Raw genomic sequence first — 19695 nt, forward strand, 5'->3', positions numbered from 1 at the left:
TGGCAAGGTAGGGTGAAGCACCAGCCCTGTGCCAAGTTGTTGCTTTAGGGACAATGGAGACGCTGAGGTGAGAGATACTACTGTAGTGACCTTGTGTCTGAACTGGGCTTATGAGTAGGGATCTTTGCTTCTGACCCAGGATGGACCTAGTGGGCATGTTCTCTCTTGCAGAAGCCAAACAGCCAGTTAACCTCTGCAAACCCAACCCATGCATGAATGACGGCTCCTGTGTCCTGCGGAACGGGAGCTACCGCTGCGAGTGCCGGAGTGGCTGGGAGGGCCCCCACTGTGAGAACCGTGAGTGGGCTCTTGCTCTGCATGCTGCACTGGGGGTGGTATTCTGAATCCTGCCAAGTCCCACAAACTCAAAGACAGGTTCTATCATTCAATCGTTTATTCATTCACCCATGAGACATTAGGAGGAGCGCCTGCATTCCAGATAGTGTTCTGGGTGTCAGGAAGACAACCGTATGTAGAATAAAACTCTGCCCTCATGGAGCTTCCATTCTAGGGTGGAGACAGACAGTAAACCAGACACATATGACATGTATGCTATATACAGCTACACACACTGGGGGAAAATGAGAACTAGAAGGGAGACCTCAGTTAGGAGGATGGTAATGGGGGTGAAGATGGGGGCTTCGGCCCAGAGGCAGGCAGGTGAGTAGATGTGCTGGGACCTATGGGAGTTCTTTTCTGAGGCTATTTGCTCAGTGATGTGGGAAGAAGAGCCATCTGCTGAGAGTAAGGACAGAGAGGTGGGGTTGGGGGGAAAGGTAGCAGATTGGAGACATACAGGAGGCTTGTCCGCATTCCAGGCCCACCTGGGGCTCCTCTCCCTGAGCTTAAAGTTAGATCCGCTGGAAATCAGAAGGCAACTTGAGTTGGAGCTGGGGGCTTTCAGCCACAGACACAGGATGACTTCCAGTGGCTGGGGAGTGGTATGCAGGGAGTCAGATGGGGGTCTAGAATCTGGCATCTTCTACTTGGACAGTTGGGTTGTGGTGTAAAAGTAAGACATGAAGGGACTGCTGACTGGTTGAAGAGAGGACTCAGAAGCTGATGTCCTCAGTTTCCTTCCTTCCCCAGGGGTCTTGAGAGGAGACGCCCCCAAGACACGCGGCTCCCATCAAGAGCCTGCAGGAGGACAGCAACTGCACCCCACCCAGCGGCTACAGCGACCTGGGCGTCCTGGGAGCTGAGAGGGTGCTGCCCTTTGGAGTGTGTCTTCTGGGGTCCTTTGAATGTCTGCCTCCAGCTCCATGCAGTGCCCACTAGCCTCTGCCAGGGCAAAGGGTACCCTGGCCACCAACGCCACTGTTTGGAGCAGTAGTCGAACTTGACATCACTAAGGGTGATACTGCAGACTCTAGGTATGTCAGTAAATATTTACTTCTGTACCCAGTTGTACTTTGTTGAGGTATGTCATCTGCCACTTTTCCCCTGAGGAGAAACGTGAGATCCTGGAGACTACGGGAAATCTGATGGCTGTCTGGGGTTCATTTTGCCCACCACAAATGCTAGACAGGAAGTGGTGAGACGGTAATGCCCAGCAGAAGGTATTTACTAGCATATCATTTGGACCATGAAGCAATGGCACTTCCAAATGGGAAAAGTGTAGACTTTTTCACTTCCTGGAAGATCTCTTGTGTGCATTTGCTTTTAGTTTGGGGACTTATTGGTGTTTGTGACTTCTGTGTCAGGGAGACACTAGGAAAAGTCCCAGACCGGAATTTGACCAATTAATGAACTTGGCTGGCTGCAGGGGAGGGGTCAACTGTGCAAATGGCCCAGGTCTGGAGGGGCCTTGTGTGGTTGGTCTGGCTCTGGGTGACAGCTTCTTGGTGGGGCTTCCTTTTAAAAGAGTTTACAACCGACAAGTTAATTATGGAGTGTTTATTGAAAACTTCCTTTCCCCTTTTAGTGGGGCAGAGTAGAATTCTTAAACAAATAAAGGTTAAAGAAACTTACAGGGACTTTTGCTTTTTTACACTTTTTTATACGTATTTCAAGAGGTGGTGTTATTTATTTAAAAGGAATATTTGCAATTTTTTTCTGGCAAACTGAGTATTTACTCCTGCAGTACTTAGGAATCAATTCTTTCCCTTGGTCATGTTGTTTAGAGTTGAGGTTTTAGTAGAAAAATCCAGAAACTTTTATCATAGTGTTTCCTTCTTTTCTTTGTGGTGCTGGGGATGGTTTTTGTCTTTTTAATATAAATATTTTGTTTTACGTGTAAAAGTACAAATTTAATTTAAATACCAATTTAAGAAATTCAGGATTTCTGATGTTTGAAAAGTGTTTAAAGAGTTATCACCATGGTATTATTAGACATTAAAAATTAAAAGTCTGGTGTCCCAAGCATTGGATCATTTGTGTTCTAGGGATATTTTTATTGATAATCAATTTTATGTTATTACTGTTCTTCTCAGAAGGCAATACTCGGACAGGGCCACATGCTCATCCAGGAGATGCTGATCAATTATATTAATTCATTATCTTTAATAACAATCATTTTGTCATGTAGGGTCTTTGCCTTGTTCAAGGCTATTTGGCTCCTCATCTGGATTACTTGGACTTAAATAACACACTGGACTTATACATTGAAGGTCTTTACCATTTCTTTTTTTTAAAGAGAGAGTGAGAGAGAGAATTTTAATATTTATTTTTTAGTTATTGGCAGACACAACATCTTTGTTTGTATGTGGTGCTGAGGATCGAACCCGGGCCGCACGCATGCCAGGCGAGCATGCTACCGCTTGAGCCACATCCCCAGCCTTTAAGTTTTTGAGAGATAGGATCTTGCCATATTGCCCAGGCTGGTTTCAAATTTGCGATCTACCTGCCTTGGCCTCCTGAGTACCTAGGACTATGGGTGTGTACCACCACACCTGGCTTGAATTTTCTAGTGAATGGACCACTGGCCAGATGAACCTTTTTAATTGTCCCAACAGAACTGGCATTGCCTAACCAGTCAAGCCCTTTTCTTTCATTTCAAATTTATTTCTAGCTTTAATTGTTTTATTTACATTAACTAAAGCACTGAAGATGGACCATATATCTTTTTATTTTCCTGAATGATCCTGGTGCCAGCTACCCTCTGACCACTCTAGTGTCCAGGGAACTACCATCTATTAATGATAGCTTTGTCTCTTCCTTTTGAAGTTGAGTACTACTTTTTCTCGTCATTTCCCTTCTCCAGGCTCTCCAGAATGTTTTTAAAAGTAGCAGTAATAACACTTACTCATAACTGGTTCTTAACAAAAAGGACGGTCACTCTTGTAGTGCTAATTTCTGTGTGTTTCCTGTAGGTCATTTTATCAGGTGAAGGATGCTTGTTCCTAGCTCTTGATGAATGAGAATGTTCATTATGAGCATTGAGATTTATGGTATGCTTTTCCCACTCCCTTCAAGAAGTTTTTTTCCCCCACATGTAGTCTGTTAATGTGATAAATTATACATTTGTATACTTTCATCATTGTTCAAAAAACATTGCTGAATTTCAATGATGTTTTTCCATCAACATCCAAAAGTGAGATTTGGTTTTTCTTTTGGATATGTATAGCATTTTTGATGACTATCATGGAAAACCTGTTTCTCAGACTTTTACATGTCCATAGCACTTTCTTGTATCTGTACTTTCGCCTCTGTCAAGTCTGCAATTCTATACAGCTTTTGGGTTTTTTGTTGTTGTTTTGCATTAATCTTTTTAATGATCCAGAATTTGGTTTTGTCCTTTAGTAAATAAACATTTATGCCGTGAACTTCTTTCATTACTATTTAGGAGTCTGTTTAACTTATAGGCATATTGATTTTTTCAATTGCCTATAAACAGTTTCTGCAGATGTTTCCAGAGAATTTGGTACATTGCTAATTATACTATTTCTACTATTACAATCCTCTTTTAGCCTTAGCTGGTGACTTGTGTAAGAGGACTTTGAAATCTCTTGCTGGGATTGTATCTTATGGTTCTATCAGTCTGTATCTATTTTGAAGTTTAAATGTTTGGCCCTCAATAGTTCATCAGGCCCTGCCCCAAGTTATTCCATGAAATACAAGGAAAACCTGAAATACAATGACCATTTTATTAAAAAACAAAAAGAACTAACTCACTTGGTTCAGGTCCCCAAGTGTTTATGACATAGGAAATAAATGCCCTGGGATTAGAAAGACAATACATTTTTTAAAAAAAGACTTTTAGCTCTCAGGAATCCTTGTTAGAGAACTAAGGCGGGGTATAGATGAAATGTTTCAACCTGTGTTAACAATGCGATCACAGCACAAGGAAGAGCGACACTATACTAACCGAAATTCACCACAGGAACTAACAGAGCATCATATTAAATAATTCTCCTGTTCAAAATGGCCTGACTATAGGACTGAATCTGTAAACATAGGATAATTTTTTTCTATAGTCATGTAAAAAGTCAGATTTCAAAAAACACTTTTCACTGTTCTAAACGATGGAATTTTAAACATTTCTATACAATACAGTATCACAATTTTATTTAAAGGCAGTTAATTCAGGGCTGCCTTGGACCGGAATGAAGACCCTTGGTGGGATCAGTGCCTCAGCTGGATACCAAATATTTCTCTCAGCTACTGTTTCTTAAAATTCATGTTGCAGGTGGTATTGATGCTGTTTAAAATCACTAGAGACTAAGTTGGGCCCACAATCACACTGGAGATCAAACTTGAAGGCAAGGGCGGTTTAACCCCCAACTCTGTTGGCATTGGAAATGGCACTCAGGTCTTCTCAGTCACCAAAGCCAGGGGGACAGGGTCCTGATACCTCCATTTTTCTTCTACCCCAAAGTTTAATCACCAGAAACTTTTCACTAAAAACACTTGATTAAAAACCAGAAACAGAACATCCCTAAATACAATGTCTTGTTTACAGCCAATAGACTCCAGTCTCCAAAGAAGCCTTATTTTGGATTTGCTCCCCTGGGCTCAAAAAGGGACAGAGCCAGCTCTTAACCAAGCTTTCCATTCACAGTACCCCAGTCCTGGCTTTTTCTTCTAAACAGACTCACCCTTTCTCAGAGTCGCTGTTTCAGTGAAGACTTTACCAAAGCAGGATTGTCACCAAGGTCCCAATGACACAAAAGTCTTTAGATGATGTTCATTTCCTAACTTGCTCCTTTCTTCTCCCATTCCTGGAGCACCAAATACCAGCACACCCCCCCCCAAAAAAGAAAGTTATTCTCTGTAGCAACCTTTATATACACAGAAAAATTTAAAGCACAGAAGCAGTTACAAATAGGACGAGTATGTTTCAAACCTGTGTGCTCATTCCTTCAAGGAGCACCTATTAAGAGATGGCCTGGCTCTGGCAGAGTGCTGTTGACCATAACAGTGAGGGAGGGGAGGTCACCTGCTCTAATGGATTGAACACCCAGTGGGTTGGTGCCTCCAACTATCTCTAGCAGGACAGAAAGAGCAGTGTCCAAAGGCAACTCCAGGCATGTTCTTTATTGTACAATTGAGGTAAAGACTAATGCTACTTTGTCTAGCCCTCAGGGAGAGACCTGATCATGGGATCCATCCATCCATTGTTGGGTGACTTGTTTATTTAATTTTAATGGTAGAAGGCCTTTTGGAGGCACTGATTTTTGTGGTCTGAGCTGCAGCTGGCCCATATATTCCACTCAAAGCCAAGTGGTGGATAGGTCAAGGACAGAAGTGTCCTTGGGGCTTACCGATAAGAACACTTGAATCAGGTGTAAGAGCCTTCTGGCTAATCAAAGGCACAGTGAAGCCAGAGTCACTGACTTTCTGTTGAGAGCTGAGCCCTCATCAGGACTGGCTCCCACCACCACAAAGAAGAGCCACATCTTAGCAATGGTTCTGCTGGCCCTTGAGGCTGGCAGTGACTGCTTACCTTGGCTTTCTGGAGGACGGTGCCCTTGCCTGTGACCATGACAGAAAGAGGCCTGTTCTTGAGGGCGGTTGCAGAGTTGACTGGGGTGCAGTCTGGGGGGGAGGTGGAGGCGGCGGCGGCTTTGGGCTGTGGTTACAGGAGGAGAGCAAGGGTTGAGTTGGGCAGGAAGACATGACCCACTTCCCCCAGCCCACGTCCAGGAGGCCCAGCAAGAGCTCAGAGGAGCTGGCACTCACACGAGGGCTCATGTTGTCCAGGTGGGTAGTGTCTACAGTGGTGCCCAGTGTCACGGGCCCAGCCTCAGCCTTCTTCAGGTTGTCCTTCACCTCCATGATGTTGAGCTCTAGGTCCACACGCCTGCTCTCCTCTATCCGACACTCCTCGTCAATTTCCTTCAGCTTCTGTTCCAAGCTGGCCAGGACTCCCTTGTCTGGAGACAGAGAACAGCATTTCAGCTGAGGCCAGGGCGCCACGCTGAGTGGAAGGAGTTTACACACACCCCTGCTGGAGGAGGACCCAGGTGGACACAGACCACAGGTCCAGCTTTTCCACTGAGAGGTGGGATGGCCTGTGTGTGCAGGGAACAGCCTCTAGGTCCAGATCTTGTGTGAGCGTTCTACAAAGCCTGGGAAATCTTCCTTGGAAGGGTGAGTCTCTTCTGGTGGGCTCGCAGGGGTTCTGAGATCTTGCTATTCTTGCAGCTAAAGCATGAGAGAGGCTGGGTTCTCTGGCTACCCCCACAGTTCCCTCTATGCCCTGGGTCTTGTGCTTCCCGAGGCCTGACCTTAGCCCCTAGGGATAAAATACATAAAAGAGGGCTAAGAAACCACCTGCAGGCTGCAGGAGCCCATTGCTGGAGGAAAGGATGGCACCACATGGGGTCAATATAGTCCCAAGTGTGAGTCAACAGCCACCAGGTTGTTTGCAGGCTTTGTGGTAATTGATCACCCGCGGGCCTCAGTCAGAGACAAGCGGTAAGAGGGGCCACTGTTTAGGGAAAATTCATAGAGAAAAATTAAGTGGAGAATATCTGAAGTGATATTTTTGGTACTGACATTTAAAGACAATATAGTTATTTGCTGGTCAGTATCGATACTTGGAGAATCACTTATCATCTGGATCTCAAGGGCTTATTTGCAAGGAGAATAAACCATAGTGAAAATTCTCTTCTCCAGCCTGGACTATCCATTAAGGAGAAAGGGTAGGGAGTCCCTGCCTCACACCAGCCGGGGGCTTTCAGGGCTTTCCAAGCACCGTCACAGATGAGCCTGGGTCACCCACATCAGCTCATGTCCCAGCCCTCTAGTCTCAGCTGAGTCAAAAGTAAGCCCAGCCAGGAACACCTCGGCAACAGAGGGTGGCTGTTTAGAGTGACAGATGATAGACTGGGGTAAGAAAGTGGGAGAATGACCGATATCAGGCTTGGGGATCCAAAACTTGATTGTGGTGATGGCTACAAAACTATGAAAATACTAAAAACCATTGACTTGGTCACTTTAAATGGGTCAACTACATGACAACTATCTCAGCAAAGCCAGTATTTTAAAACTGGGTGACTGCAACCCCAAGACCTTCCTTTAGCAATCGTAAGCTTCCCAGAAAGCAGCTACATTTGTCCCCATACCTACTATGCCTATTGGGCTTGTTCATGCAACTCTAAAATTTAAATATTAAGTGAGCACAAAGCTACTGTCAGAAATTCAAGGTTACAGTAGGTTCTACAAGAGGGAAGTTGCTAGAAAACAGTTGTCCAGCGATAGGAGAGTGATTTGGAAGACAATCAGGAAGGCGTCAGATTTGCTTTACAAGTATCTTAAACTTTGATTCACTTCAAAGGAGTGAGTCTGGAGGTCGATGCTTTACCAGTGTGGCAGAGACCATTCTGCTGACCCACATCTCAAAACAAGGCCTTGGCAGGGCATCGAAAGATGGGCCCAGGAATGGTACATTTTTTTTTTTTTTTTTTTTTTTTTAAGATTTCTACCTTAAGCTAGCCAGCTACCTGCTGGTCTGCTTGGGCTGGGTCAGGGGTCCCTCTGTGGGATTGCAGCCTTTCAGACAGGGCTAGAGGGGACAAGGGTGTGCCGCAGGTGAAGGGGCTCAGGCCCAGAGATCTGGAAGCCAGCGACAAAAAGCCCTTATGTCCCCTAAGCTGAGAGCCCAGCCCTGGGCCCTCCCCACCTGGAGGCCCCTTACCTGCACACTTTAACAGGGTCTCTTTCAGCTCCCGTTTCTCTTTCCGGAGCTGAGCCAGGTGCCCCCGGATCTCTTCCTTCTTCTTCTCAAGTCTGTCTTTCTCCTCTGTGTACCGCTTCACCTCAGCCTCTGTCCGATTCTTGCCAAGTTTGATTTCTGTAGACCCAGAAGGGGATGTTCCAAGTCAGCCGAGCTCGATTGTTAGGGCTGTCCCCAACTACTCCCCAGACTCAGAACCCAAGGCTGGAGCAGAAGATACCTCTTTGAACCTATTTCCTCATCTGAAAGGGAGGGAATAGGGCTAACTTCTCTGAGCCAAGTACAAAACGCTAAGCGCTGATCTTGCATAGGTACCTGCACTGGTCACTCGCAACCTGTCCTTCACAGGTGGGCTGGCGCTAGCTGGGGTGACAGCCACAGTATCGGGGCAGTTTGGTGGGAAGGAGATTCTCTGCTGCTCAGGCTGGAATTTGACTGTGGTGATTCTCAGGGAAGGCTCCTCGGGCTCCAGGCTCTCCAGCTGCCTCTGTGTGGGGAGAAAACACAAAATTCATCTGGAGGATGGGCACACAGGAAGGTGGTCAACCCTCTGCAGGGACCGGCCTGTACCTGATGCTCTGGGTTCTCTGCAGACTTGGTGCAGGGCTCATCTGGGGCCGGACCTGGGTCTGCAGGGAGGGCCTCGGCTGGATCATCGAAGGGTGGAGACGGAGGGAAGAAGGTCTGAGCCTGGGCTCCGCCGGAGCTGTACAGGAAGGACTTGACTGGTGTGAGGTCCAGGTACACCCGGTCAAGCTCACTCTCAGAGGGTGCATCTACGGCAGGGGGGGCTTCCTCCGCGGGTTCCACCTGTAAAAGAGGCAGATGCCATCCAGCATTACTCCGTTTCCCAGTTGTGACGGGGCACCAGCCCTGCCTCAGAGCGCCTGTCTCCTCCCGGGGTTCCCAGACACGCCAAGCCTCCTGTTGAGACCTGGTAGTGCCACTCCAGAGGCTGGAGGAAGACTCAGGCCCAGCGTTCACCTTCCCTGACCCTCACTTCCTCATCTGTACAGAGGGAACCGGCAGCGCTTCCCGTAGTGGGTGGAATTCAATGAGATCACCCGCAGAGCCCCAGCAGAGCAAGGCTCCATGCCAGGAACTGCTGGGTAGTGACACCCACCTCAGCCCTGTGTGGGACTGGATGGCTAAGGGTGCCACCCTGCCCCTAGCACTGCCGCAGGCCAAGCCAGGCCATATACAGAACTAAGCCGGCTGCACCTGGGGTCTACACTGATGGCCTTCAGGTGACTTAGAAACCACTCATCTTGGAGACAACCTGACCACCACCAGCATGGGGGTGCACAGGGCTGGCAGGAGGAGGACTGGAGCTGCTGCCCTCCAAGCCCTTACCGCGGCCGTCAGCTCTGACATCTCCACGTCGTCATACAGCTCCTCCTGGCGGTCCTGGCTGGGCAGCCCGTCGATGTAAGTGTTGGGCTCTGAGAACTTTCTCTGCATCAGTCTGGAAGACACGGGCCAGACACAGCATGCGCTAGGCACCCAGGACAGGGGGTGGACTCGCCAGGATGCAGGGCTTTGGCTGCATGGAGATATGGGGGTGAAGGCCTGCCTCCATGTGTTTGGGGGCATCTCTCTCTTCCCAGAGCCTTTGCCCTGGAACTCTTGGGTCCAGATCCCCCCACCCAAAACATTCCCCTGCCCCATGCCCCTCCTCTTAGCATCCTGTGGCCACCTCCCCCGACACCTCTCTTTTAGGAGCCTCCCCTGGCTCTGCACAATACCCCTGGGGCAGGGTACACCACACACTAGTCCTGTTTTATGCATAAGAAAATGGATTCTGCTTCAGTGGCCTGGTTGGCTTTCACCAGTCCCAGCTCCGCCTCCCTGTGAGGCATCAAGTGCTGAATTGGTGTAAAGACAAAGGACAGGAACCCACTCTGCCCTAGGGAGCTGGGGAGTGTCCAGCCAGAGCCCAGCTCAGCTTGCAGATCTTAGCAGGACCTCCCTGAGGGCTGCCCCTTGGCCTAGGACTTCACATCTTCCTGCCAATGGACAGGACAGGGCTGAGCCCATGCTGTCAGTGGCTGCTCTGTTCCAGCTCTGCACCAGAGTCTGGCCCCGGCCCAGGGTCTAGAAGCAGGGCTGGGAGGGGGAGAGGGCATAACGGGAGGCCCTTCCAACTCACAGGAGAGAGGTTTTGGCCGCGCTCACGATACAGGAGACTCTCTCAGCGTCCACGTAGTCGTAGGTAAAGTCTTCCGGGTCTGTCTTGGAGCCTGACTCGGACAGCAGGAGGCCTAGCCAGTGGCCCATCTCCTCGGAAGACTTGGCCTAGAGGGAGGCCGAGAGACATGAGCCAGGCCTCCCCCCCAGGCCACCACAATGCCATTGCCTGATCCCGGTCCTGCCTGTCAAGTCTCTGAAACAGCCTGGCTTGGGCATGATCTTCAACAGCATATCCCACCCCCAGGGACCCCATTTCCATCTGTGACCACCTCTGTGATGCCCTGGATATTAGTCCAAAATATCAGGTCATTTATATGCCTATATGTGCTTCTAGAAATAACTGTTAACAGTTATTACAATGAAGAATTGTATTGTAGGTTGACACCTCTGTGTCACGATGCTCACTTCACTGTTTATCACTCTAATCCATACATACCAGACTGCCTGGACCTTGCTAAGGAATACTATTCAAATTTACTTATGACTTCAAGTCAAGGCATCTTAAAGACCTAACAGCAGATCAAGTAGCTCTACTAATTATCACCTAAATTCCAGTGAATTTGGTGTTTCCCCTCTGGGGTATAATGCGTTCTAATCCAACACACACTTTGGGCACTTCTATTAAAATGCCAACATCGTTTCTTGCCTTTAGAGTGAGAAAAATCTAGGAATTCTATAAAAGCTTCAGGTTTATCTTCATGAGGAAAACCAGCATTTGGGCATTATACCACACACACTGAGTTTTTCTTAAATGGAGAGGCAGCTGTAAGCCCAATTGAATGGTAGTTGGTTTCCTTCTCCCACGTATTTTCAACTGAATTTCTCAATACTGCTTTTCATGGGGGTCCCCAAGTGTAGGCTCCTACCATCTTTGCCTGGGGCAACTGTAGCAGCTTCCTGACAGGTCTCTTTCTGTCCATCCCTCACCTAATAGCTGGATGAAGCATCTTGAAATCTACATCTGAACCTGCCACCTCCTTTGAGGGCCAGGGATCCCATTACTCCTAGGATCAAGCCCTGCCCACTCCCAGCCTCATCTCCAGCCAGTCCCCATCCAACCTGCCTGGTACTTGCCTCACTTGTTTGCAGCAACTGTAACTAAGCAATTAATTGGGTAATTAGCCAAATATCCTCACATTCACAAACTAGAATATAAGTTCCATCAGAGCAGGGGGCATCTGTCTCTTTTGTCTTCCACTTTATGGTTCTGAGCAGATATTTGCCGATTGTCAAATGGACGGACCAAGCTCATCTTTAGGAAGCTATTATGATGTGGATGTTTTAGCCACTAGAGGGCAGTGTTAGAGCAAAATTTGGAGGAAGACCTGGGATAAAGGACTAAGCCAACAGGACTTAATGGGCAAGTATATGCCATCAGCTCCACCTGCAGAGCTCCCAGCAAGGCATTATGTCACCTCCTGATTATAAATGTAACATCACATCAGAGGGTGGGGAATGGGAGAAATGTATCACAGAGCAAATCCTGTCCCCCAGATAAGCTCTGTCAGTCCTCATTCCTAAGTACCAGCCCTCCTGGTGGTGACACAAACTGGCACCCATTTGAATCCTAGAGCCTTTCTGGCAGCTCTGGGAGTTATAAATACTCTGCCTGCTCTAAGGGCAGGAAGTAGCTCATTGCCCCACTCCTGTAACACAACCACCCTGAGGTTGGAACAGGAGTGGACATTTTTTTTTTTTTAAATGCAAACAATCACAGACAAGGGAACTAAAAATGGCCTGAGGCTAGGTGGATCCTGCCTCAGCAGGATCACAGCCCTGGAGACCTGCAGCCACCAGCCCTGGCTGTCCCTGCTGCCCACATCCTCCTAGGGGCCAGTGGTACCTCGAGCTTGGCCAGCTCCTCCCCTCCGTGGAGGATGCGGAAGGAGTAGAGATGGTCGGGGCTGGGATCTGGGACCACCTCACAGCCCACCAGGCTGAGGGGCTGCTGGGCCACCTTGCTGCGGTTCCGGTCCTGGTAGAAGTGCAGGTGGCTGTCCCTGACGGAGCACCAGCGTGACTTCCACTGGCTGTTCACCAGAACATTCAGGTAACCTGCAGGAGACATGCAGTGGGGTGAGGCTGAGAAGGAGCTGGGGCCACACACCTGCAGGAGGGGACATGGCTGCAGGAGGGCCTCTGGGCCTCACAAGACTGTCCTCTGGCATCAATTTCAGAACTGTCCATGCCTTTCATATTGCATGGAAGCTTGTGGATCTCAAAGTCCCTAGTTTTCTTTCTGTGTGTAAGCAGCCAGGCCCTCAGCAGCACTCCCTCCTAACCACAGGTCACCCAGGTCAGTGTGGCAGGAAGCTTGCCCACCCCATCTCCCAGCTGCTGGCTCAACCCTGCTGCCTCTGCAGCTGCAGCTTTCTTGGTTCCCGACAGCCTTTGCATCCCCCAGCTGTTCAGACTCAGCCTGTGCAGCATTCAGCTCCTCCTCCCCTTGGTCTGCCTTCCATCAGAGCACCTGGAACCTGGTCCAGTGAAACACTCTGCCTCCACGTCAGCCTCCCCACCTGGACACACCTGCTTCCCAAAGTCAGGAACTGCATCGTGGCCTCTCTAATGCCCAAGGTCTGTCTTATCCACCAGGGACCCCATTTCCTCTAGGCACACGGGCTGCCAGCACCCATCATGCCATTCTTTAGTTCTCAGAGGGTTGCTGTGTGCTGTGTTCAGCTTCCCAAGGAGAGGACAAGGCTTTTCCCACATCAGATAAGTGTTTACTGAGTTGATACTATCCACCACACGCAGCTTTGTCCCTGCAAGTGACAAGGATGCGTAAAATGCAGCCTCAGGACCCTCCTTCCACCTGTGCAGTGAGTCGATAGCTCTTTGCTCCTCACCTTCTCAGATACACTGACTTACAAAGTGCAGTTTGGTCTGGAAAGGCAGGAGCTCAGATCTTAAGCATCTAAGTCTTGGGGAGGACAGCCACTGTGTTCTCTCTGGCCTGCCCCCAAGGGACAGGAGCATAGTTGGCTGAGAGAGTAGACTTCCAGCAATGACCCAACCATCTCCCAGACAGTGACGCACAGGGATCAGGTTCCCAGACTGCAGGGGCAGACAGACCCAGGCACTACCCATCGTCCTGGCCAGAGAAGCAGGAGACCACTCCATTTTTCTTTCTTTCTTTTTTTTTTTTTTGGTACCAGAGATTGAACCCAGGGTGCTTAACCACTGAGCCACAACCCCAAAGACAGGATCTCGCTAAGTTGCTTAGGGCCTAAGATGCTGAGGCTGGATTTGAACTTGTGATCCTCCTGCCTCATTTTTCCTAGCTGCTGGGATTACAGGCGTGCACCACCACTCCTCCACTCCTTTCCTATTCCACCCACCATCCTGCCAGCCTCAAACAAGAAGAGAACCTAACTGGGCCTCAGAAAAGACTCTTGGGAGAGGACATCATTCCACAAGGAAAAGGCCCAAAGGCAGACAGTAATGGCCTTCAGGCCCCAAGGAGGGCTGCAGTCGAGAACCCCAGTTTGGGGATTAAGATCCCTCACATCAGTGTCTTTACCCTCTGACCTTGGTTTCCGGATCGAGGGCAGTGACAATGACATCTAAGAACCTACCAGCCCCTATAATGTCCTCCGGTCCAGCCACACGGGCTTCTCACTTTCCCTTCCTCGGCCCGCCTGTTCTGAGTCTTTGCTGCTGCCCCAGGTGGTTCTAGCCTCCTCAGCTCCACCTGCCTTTAAGGCTGAAGTCCACATGCCATGTCTGACCAAGGGCAGAAGAGGTTCTCCATGTCCCCGAGTCCTGACTGCCACAAGGAAGGCCAAGTGCATGCTTAGGGGGAAAAGCCATCCTCTCTCTTGGGCTGAAGATCTTTAGACTGTGCCTTCCACCCGCCTTCCCCTGTCCTGACACTGTGTCTGCCATGCCCCCCACCCCCCACACTGATCAACTAAGCATCAGTCTTTAAAGAACACTTGGGGGACACTGATTAGTTCCCCTTTCACAAAGGATCCAACACTGTAATAAGACCGACTCCGGCTCAGCACAAGGACTACCTACAACAAAGACAAACTAAAACCAGGGGCTGTGTGCTTGCCATCCCTAGAGGTGCTTAAACCGGCCCTGGAACCCCCTGCCTTCGTGGTCTGGGCTCCAGCCCTAGGTCCTGGAGGCAGCTAGGGTTCTTACTAGATGTCTCCAGGGACCTCTCTGGGGGCTCCAGCGAGGTGGATTTCTTCCTGCCCAGGTTCATTAGGTTGCTCAGCTTGAGGCCAGCAGAACATTTCTTTTTGACTGTCAAGAGGAGAGATAAAGCAATCAGTGTTGTACGCAGCCCACCCACATGCAAACTCAGCCCCTCCAGAACCCTCTTGCTCCCTGCCTGCATGTGCGCGCGCGCACGCACACACGTCTGCTCCCTAGAATTGGCTGTCTCCAAAGTCACACCGTCAAGGGGGTACTCGGCCTTCTCTGTTCTATAAGAACAGATAAGCACTTGAGACTCTTTACAGACTATATGGCTCAAAGGATTTGAAGTAGGTTGGCAAACAAGAAGAGACAGAATACTCCATCCTCAGCCTTTCATGAGACTTAACTTCAATTTGGTCACCTCTCCAGTTTCCCAGGATCTATCAGATGCAGGATTTCCAATGGTTTATAAGTTGGAGGGTTTCTTAGAATCAGCTGTTGAAACCCATTAGGGTTGAGTCAGATGGCCAAGTCTCATCGTGGAATAATGTCACCCTCCCCACCACGAGGCCGCCAGCCACAGTGGTGTTACCGTCTTTGGTCTCTGGGACCTCAGGGTGGCTGTCTGTGGAGCTTCCGTACTCTGGAGCAGACAGGTACTTTTCAGCTATATCTGGCTACAGGAAAGAAAAAGGGGGGGGGGTGTAGAGAGAGAGATGAATGGGAACCACTGGCTGGGAATGGTTACATTGAGAACTTCAATTTAAGAGAGATTAGATGCATCTTGGGTGCAGACAGGGATAATCTCCATCTACGCTGACTTGGCGGGTGGGGACTAGCTGTAGCTGGTTGAATGTGACTCGGGATCATTCCAGTCAACCACCTATTCTAGGAAGCAAGCTGATGGCCCCAACCAACCAGCCTGGCCTGAGGCAGGACCCAGGAAGAGTGGCACCTGGCCATGGAAACACCACAGAGAGGTCCTCAGTTCTTACCTCAACAGGAAGGACACAAATTCACCCTGCCACAGAATGCGGGAGACCACCACTGCCCAGCCCCTCTCAAGTCCCTGTGGCCATGCTGCAGCACGTCTCCAGGGGCCTGAGAGACGCGTGGGCCCTCTTGCTTCCATTCCCTGGCAGGGGCCCTCTGCACTGCCAGGCTTCAGGGTACCCACCTGCAGATACTCAGGGACCTAAGGGGTGACCCTGCAGGTGACAGCCCTCCACCCGATTTCCTTGACCTCAAGCCCAGGCTCCAGGCAAAGGCACCCTGAGCCCTCTAGAGGTAGGGGACACGTCAAGACTGCCCCACCCAGAGGCTCCGCAGGGGAACGAGCAGGAAGGAAGAGCCTCATAGAATGAATCTCCCAGCTGAAGCATGTAGGGCGAAGTGACTTTTGCTCTAATAACACTGCCCCCGCCCTAGCAAGAAAATATTTTAGCCCTGTATCTATTTCATCCTTCTTCCTGCCAAACTAAAGCCACTGCCCTTGTCCAAGCATTGTATGTTTCTTTTAATTGAGTTGAAATACAAAAACAAAGCTCCCAATTTTACACTTGAAATTCGTGTGGAAGAAGGGCAGATGGCACTCACTCACAGGCGGGCAGAGCCTTACCCGCTGACAGCACAGGCGCTGGGCATCTGGGATGTACTGGTTTCCCTCGGAGGCTCCTTCAGAAGGCAGGCCGCTCACCTCCTGGATGACCTGAGGCAAGAACACCCTCAATGAGGCCAGGGTCCTTGGAAGGCCCTTCCACCTGCACACACAGCCAGACCAAGGCAGGGGCCCTCGGGGCTGGGAGAGTGGGTACAGAGAAGACCCATAGCTGAAAGGAACAGAGAAGCACTGCCCCTGCCCCGGGCCCCATGGGACTCAGTTGTGGAGGCTGCAGTGGTTGAACCTGGTGGCACAGGCCCATGGCTACAGGTCCCACATGTTCTGGGTGTCGGTGAGGGGCCTTTGCAGCAGAGCCCCAAGATGGCCAGAGCAGCCAGCCTTCAGCTCCCTGAGCCCCTTCCTGCCAGCTGCTCTGCTATGGGTGACACGAACAGTCCCATTTGTTAGACAGTCCTCTGGCAGTGGGGGCCATGGGCTGGCTCTGGACTCTCCACGCCACTCGGGAGCAGGCCAGCCGATTGCCTTGAGCTGACCACCATTACCATCTCTCCAAACTTGCCCGCTACCATCCCTCCCAGCCTCCCTGGGAAAAAGCCTTTTCACTGCCACCCAGGGCCTGGGCTGGGGACACACAAAGTTCAGAGGTGGCTCTGACTTCACTAAACAGTAATGCACCCACCCCCCTTCTGAGCCAGGGGCCACCTCGGGGATTCTCAGAGGGGCACAGCCCAGGCTGGCAGGCCAGCCACACACGCACACATATATACATAATTGCAAAGCCCTTTGGAGGTACAGAATTAGTAAGAGCAATTTAAGTCCCCTTCCTTTTCGATCTTTGCCTAGAGAAATTTGTGGAATGGGCTTAACATCACAAAAGCCAAAGAACACAAGGAAGAACAGTTATGGGGAAGGGAAACAAGACAATTCTCACTTTCAACACTGACTCCAGTTAGGGTCTTTGTTCCACAAAGAATATATGACACAGTTTCATAAGAAGAGGGTTGGTGGGCCGACTAGCCATGTGACCTTGGGCCCAAGCCCCAGCCCTGGCATCTATAAGATAGAGCACCTCTACAGAGTGGCTTTGGGGACTTGAGTGTCCAGTACCCAGCACAGGGCAGGCACATACATTCCTGTCCTTAATATGTCAAGTGTGATTCTGAAGAATCAGGAGGCCCAGGGACGGTGGGCAGGTTCTACAAGTCCCAGACAGCTTGATGGGGAGCCCTGAGGCAGGCTGACCAGCCACTGTAGGAGGCAGGGACTTCTGGAGCCAGGCCCTGACAGCCAGGTCACCTCTGCACTCATCTGACCTGGGAGACAGGCCCCTCTGTGAAGGCTGGACACAGATGGGCTGTGCCTTCTGAAAGCGCTCTTGTCTTTAAAGCCACCAGCAGGGACTGTGGGGGCCGGGGTCTTAGGAGAGGGCGTGAGAGTCTAGAGCAGGAAGCTGGGGTCAGGGAAGGGAGAGATGGGTCTGGGCAGGCAGGGAACTGCACTGGGAACTGGGGGTAAGGGAAATGTGTACTCGCATGCATGTCCACACTGTATGTGTGGGTGCACACATGTGCATGCATGTGTGTATAAATGTGTATGCGCACGTGTGCGTGCACACACCCATGCTCCTGTGCACATAGTAGGTGAGGGTGAGGATATGGAGAGCTGGCAAAAGTCATAGGGGAGACCTGGTGAGACGAGGAAGTTCAAAAGCAAACTAGCAGCTCCAAGCCCAGATCCTAGTCAGCTCTGCAGCCCAAGATCAGCCTCTGGCACTCTGGTCCTCAGTGGTCACCTCTGTGCTGGTCCAGTTTCACGTACTCTGCCCAGATGCAGCACAGTAGCACTTCACATGCATTAAGGAACCAACCCAAGATCACTCAGCTCAAAAGGGAGGAAGCCAGGATTCGAGGCCAGAGCCCATGCTCTCGAATGCCAGCCTTGGCCTTTCTGAAGGGCTAACAATCTCTTAGGAACCCCACAATCTACAAGCCTGTCCATCTGGTGGCCCTTCTTTCCTGTATGACCGCCTTTAAACCACCTGGACATTTTGCAATAAGGGCTGAGATAGCTGCCAGCTCCTCCTAGAACTTGGTCTGGCCAGAATTCTCAAAACATTTAGTGGTTTCTCAAAACAGTTAGTGGTTTCACAAAAACAGCTCACCTGCTCCAAAACTAGGGTACTCAGCACTTGGGATAGCCAGTGCCTGGGGCAGGTACCATTTTCAGCCACACTTTAATCAGGTGGTCAGATCTGCTGCTGACAGGCTCCCCATGGTGGTTATGTTTAGCCAGGTGGCAGGGGACAGCAGGGGAATGATGCTGGAAATGTGTCAATGTGGCCGCGACAGCGAACTGGGCAGCAAAAAGGAGGGAGAGGGTGGCCCTGGCCCTCATAGGCCTCACCAGGGTCCCTTCTTGTTACAGACCTTACAGCTTCTAGAATCATCAAGCTCATCTTTAACATGGGGTGGCCAGTCCCGCTCCAGGGGCTTCATCAGCATCACACCCTGGAGGGAGTGACAGCAGAGGGCCAGGTGCATTTGTGGTGGCGGGAAACCCAGTGCTGTGGTAAGACAGTCCTAGGTGCTGCCACTCACTTGCCAGGTGACCTTGGGCAGTCACCTCTGCCCTCTGCACCTTAATCTCTATTCCTGTAAGATGGGAGCATGACCATGCCCACGTCACCGCGGGGTTCAGCTGGCTGAAAGTCTACAGCCTGTGGTAAACACTTCAGGGATGCAGCAGAAGACACCCCTTTAATAAGAAGCCTGGTGTTGCCTCACGGGGGGCAAAAAGGCAAGTGGACTCCAACTACTGGCCCAGTCCCAGTTGGGAGCAGAACTGCAGGAGCCCCTGGAGTGAGGCCTGGAGGAAGCCTGCGCCTTGCTCACCCGGAGCCACTGCTCGGCCTGGTCCTTGCTCTGCAGGCCCAGCACAATCACGTCGGCGTTCATGGGCATGATCTTCAGCTTGTGCTCCTTCTTCCGCACTTGCTTCTCCTTGTGAATGACGCTGCTGCCCAGCAAGTTCACGTCTAGCTGAGGGCTGTGGTCCTTGGAGGATTTGTAGCACTGGAAGAGAAAAGATGCTCATTGCCAGGGGCACTAGCCTCACTGGATTCTGCAAAGCAGGGGCCCCTGAATGCTGAAGACCCCCCAAGAGCCTGATTTTACCCCCAAAACTAGAAGGCTGGACCCCCTATGGCAGGCCCAGAGCCTCCACTACAAATACCAGCCATCCCATTCCCAGCATCCGACTTCTCCCCAGCCTCAAGTAGGGATGCTCCAGGACCTTGCTCATCCAAATGGCTCAAGGCTGCTCTGAGCCGGGGGCAGGGGGTTCCCAAAATACAATCATGCCCCAACTTGAGATGTTTCGGTCAGCAATGGATTGTTGTGATGCGCGGTGGCCCCATCATGAGATAAATTGTCTAATAATATGACTGCCTCTGTTTGTGTAGGTACACACTATGATGCTCACACAGCAATCGCATTGCCGGATGACATGTTTCTCGGACGTGTGCCATCATTAAGCAGCTCATGAGCTTATGTCCCCTGAAGACAACTTAGCTTTCCAAGGTGGAACGGACTTTTCTTACTTCTCTGTATTTGTA

At 50.4% G+C, this 19695-nt stretch overlaps 2 protein-coding genes and 1 long non-coding RNA gene across 8 annotated transcripts in view; 2 read left to right on the forward strand and 1 right to left on the reverse strand.

The window, feature by feature from the left end:
- Vwa2 (von Willebrand factor A domain containing 2) overlaps positions 1-2355 on the forward strand; it is a 38885-nt gene extending 36530 nt beyond the window's left edge. For both annotated transcript variants that reach the window (XM_048807379.1, XM_015494824.2), the window contains exons 13-14: positions 172-297; positions 1090-2355. In XM_048807379.1, the coding sequence (XP_048663336.1) occupies positions 172-297; positions 1090-1202 (239 nt within the window). In that variant the 3' untranslated portion in view covers positions 1203-2355. The remainder of the gene's footprint in view (positions 1-171; positions 298-1089) is intronic.
- Positions 2356-2802: 447 nt separating this feature from the next.
- Positions 2803-3764, forward strand: LOC125618002. Its single transcript, XR_007349209.1, has 2 exons — positions 2803-3272; positions 3312-3764. It is a non-coding gene; the product is annotated as an uncharacterized LOC125618002 (long non-coding RNA).
- Positions 3765-4066: 302 nt separating this feature from the next.
- The window catches only part of Afap1l2 (actin filament associated protein 1 like 2), a 90888-nt gene continuing 75259 nt past the window's right edge, over positions 4067-19695 (reverse strand). For 4 of the 5 annotated variants that reach the window (XM_048807375.1, XM_048807374.1, XM_048807378.1 and 1 more), the window contains 13 exons: positions 18974-19153; positions 16080-16169; positions 15054-15138; positions 14462-14566; positions 12153-12364; positions 10269-10414; positions 9473-9662; positions 8690-8929; positions 8435-8606; positions 8081-8236; positions 6121-6314; positions 5885-6010; positions 4067-5159 (listed from right to left, as the gene is read on the reverse strand). In XM_048807375.1, coding sequence (XP_048663332.1) covers positions 5133-5159; positions 5885-6010; positions 6121-6314; positions 8081-8236; positions 8435-8606; positions 8690-8929; positions 9473-9662; positions 10269-10414; positions 12153-12364; positions 14462-14566; positions 15054-15138; positions 16080-16169; positions 18974-19153 — 1923 coding nt within the window. In that variant the 3' untranslated portion in view covers positions 4067-5132. The remainder of the gene's footprint in view (positions 5160-5884; positions 6011-6120; positions 6315-8080; positions 8237-8434; positions 8607-8689; positions 8930-9472; positions 9663-10268; positions 10415-12152; positions 12365-14461; positions 14567-15053; positions 15139-16079; positions 16170-18973; positions 19154-19695) is intronic. The other variant, XM_048807377.1, reaches the window with a different exon arrangement.

Source organism: Marmota marmota, unplaced genomic scaffold (assembly GCF_001458135.2).
Source record: "Marmota marmota marmota unplaced genomic scaffold, marMar, whole genome shotgun sequence".
In the NCBI taxonomy this organism is placed as follows: Eukaryota; Metazoa; Chordata; class Mammalia; order Rodentia; family Sciuridae; genus Marmota; species Marmota marmota.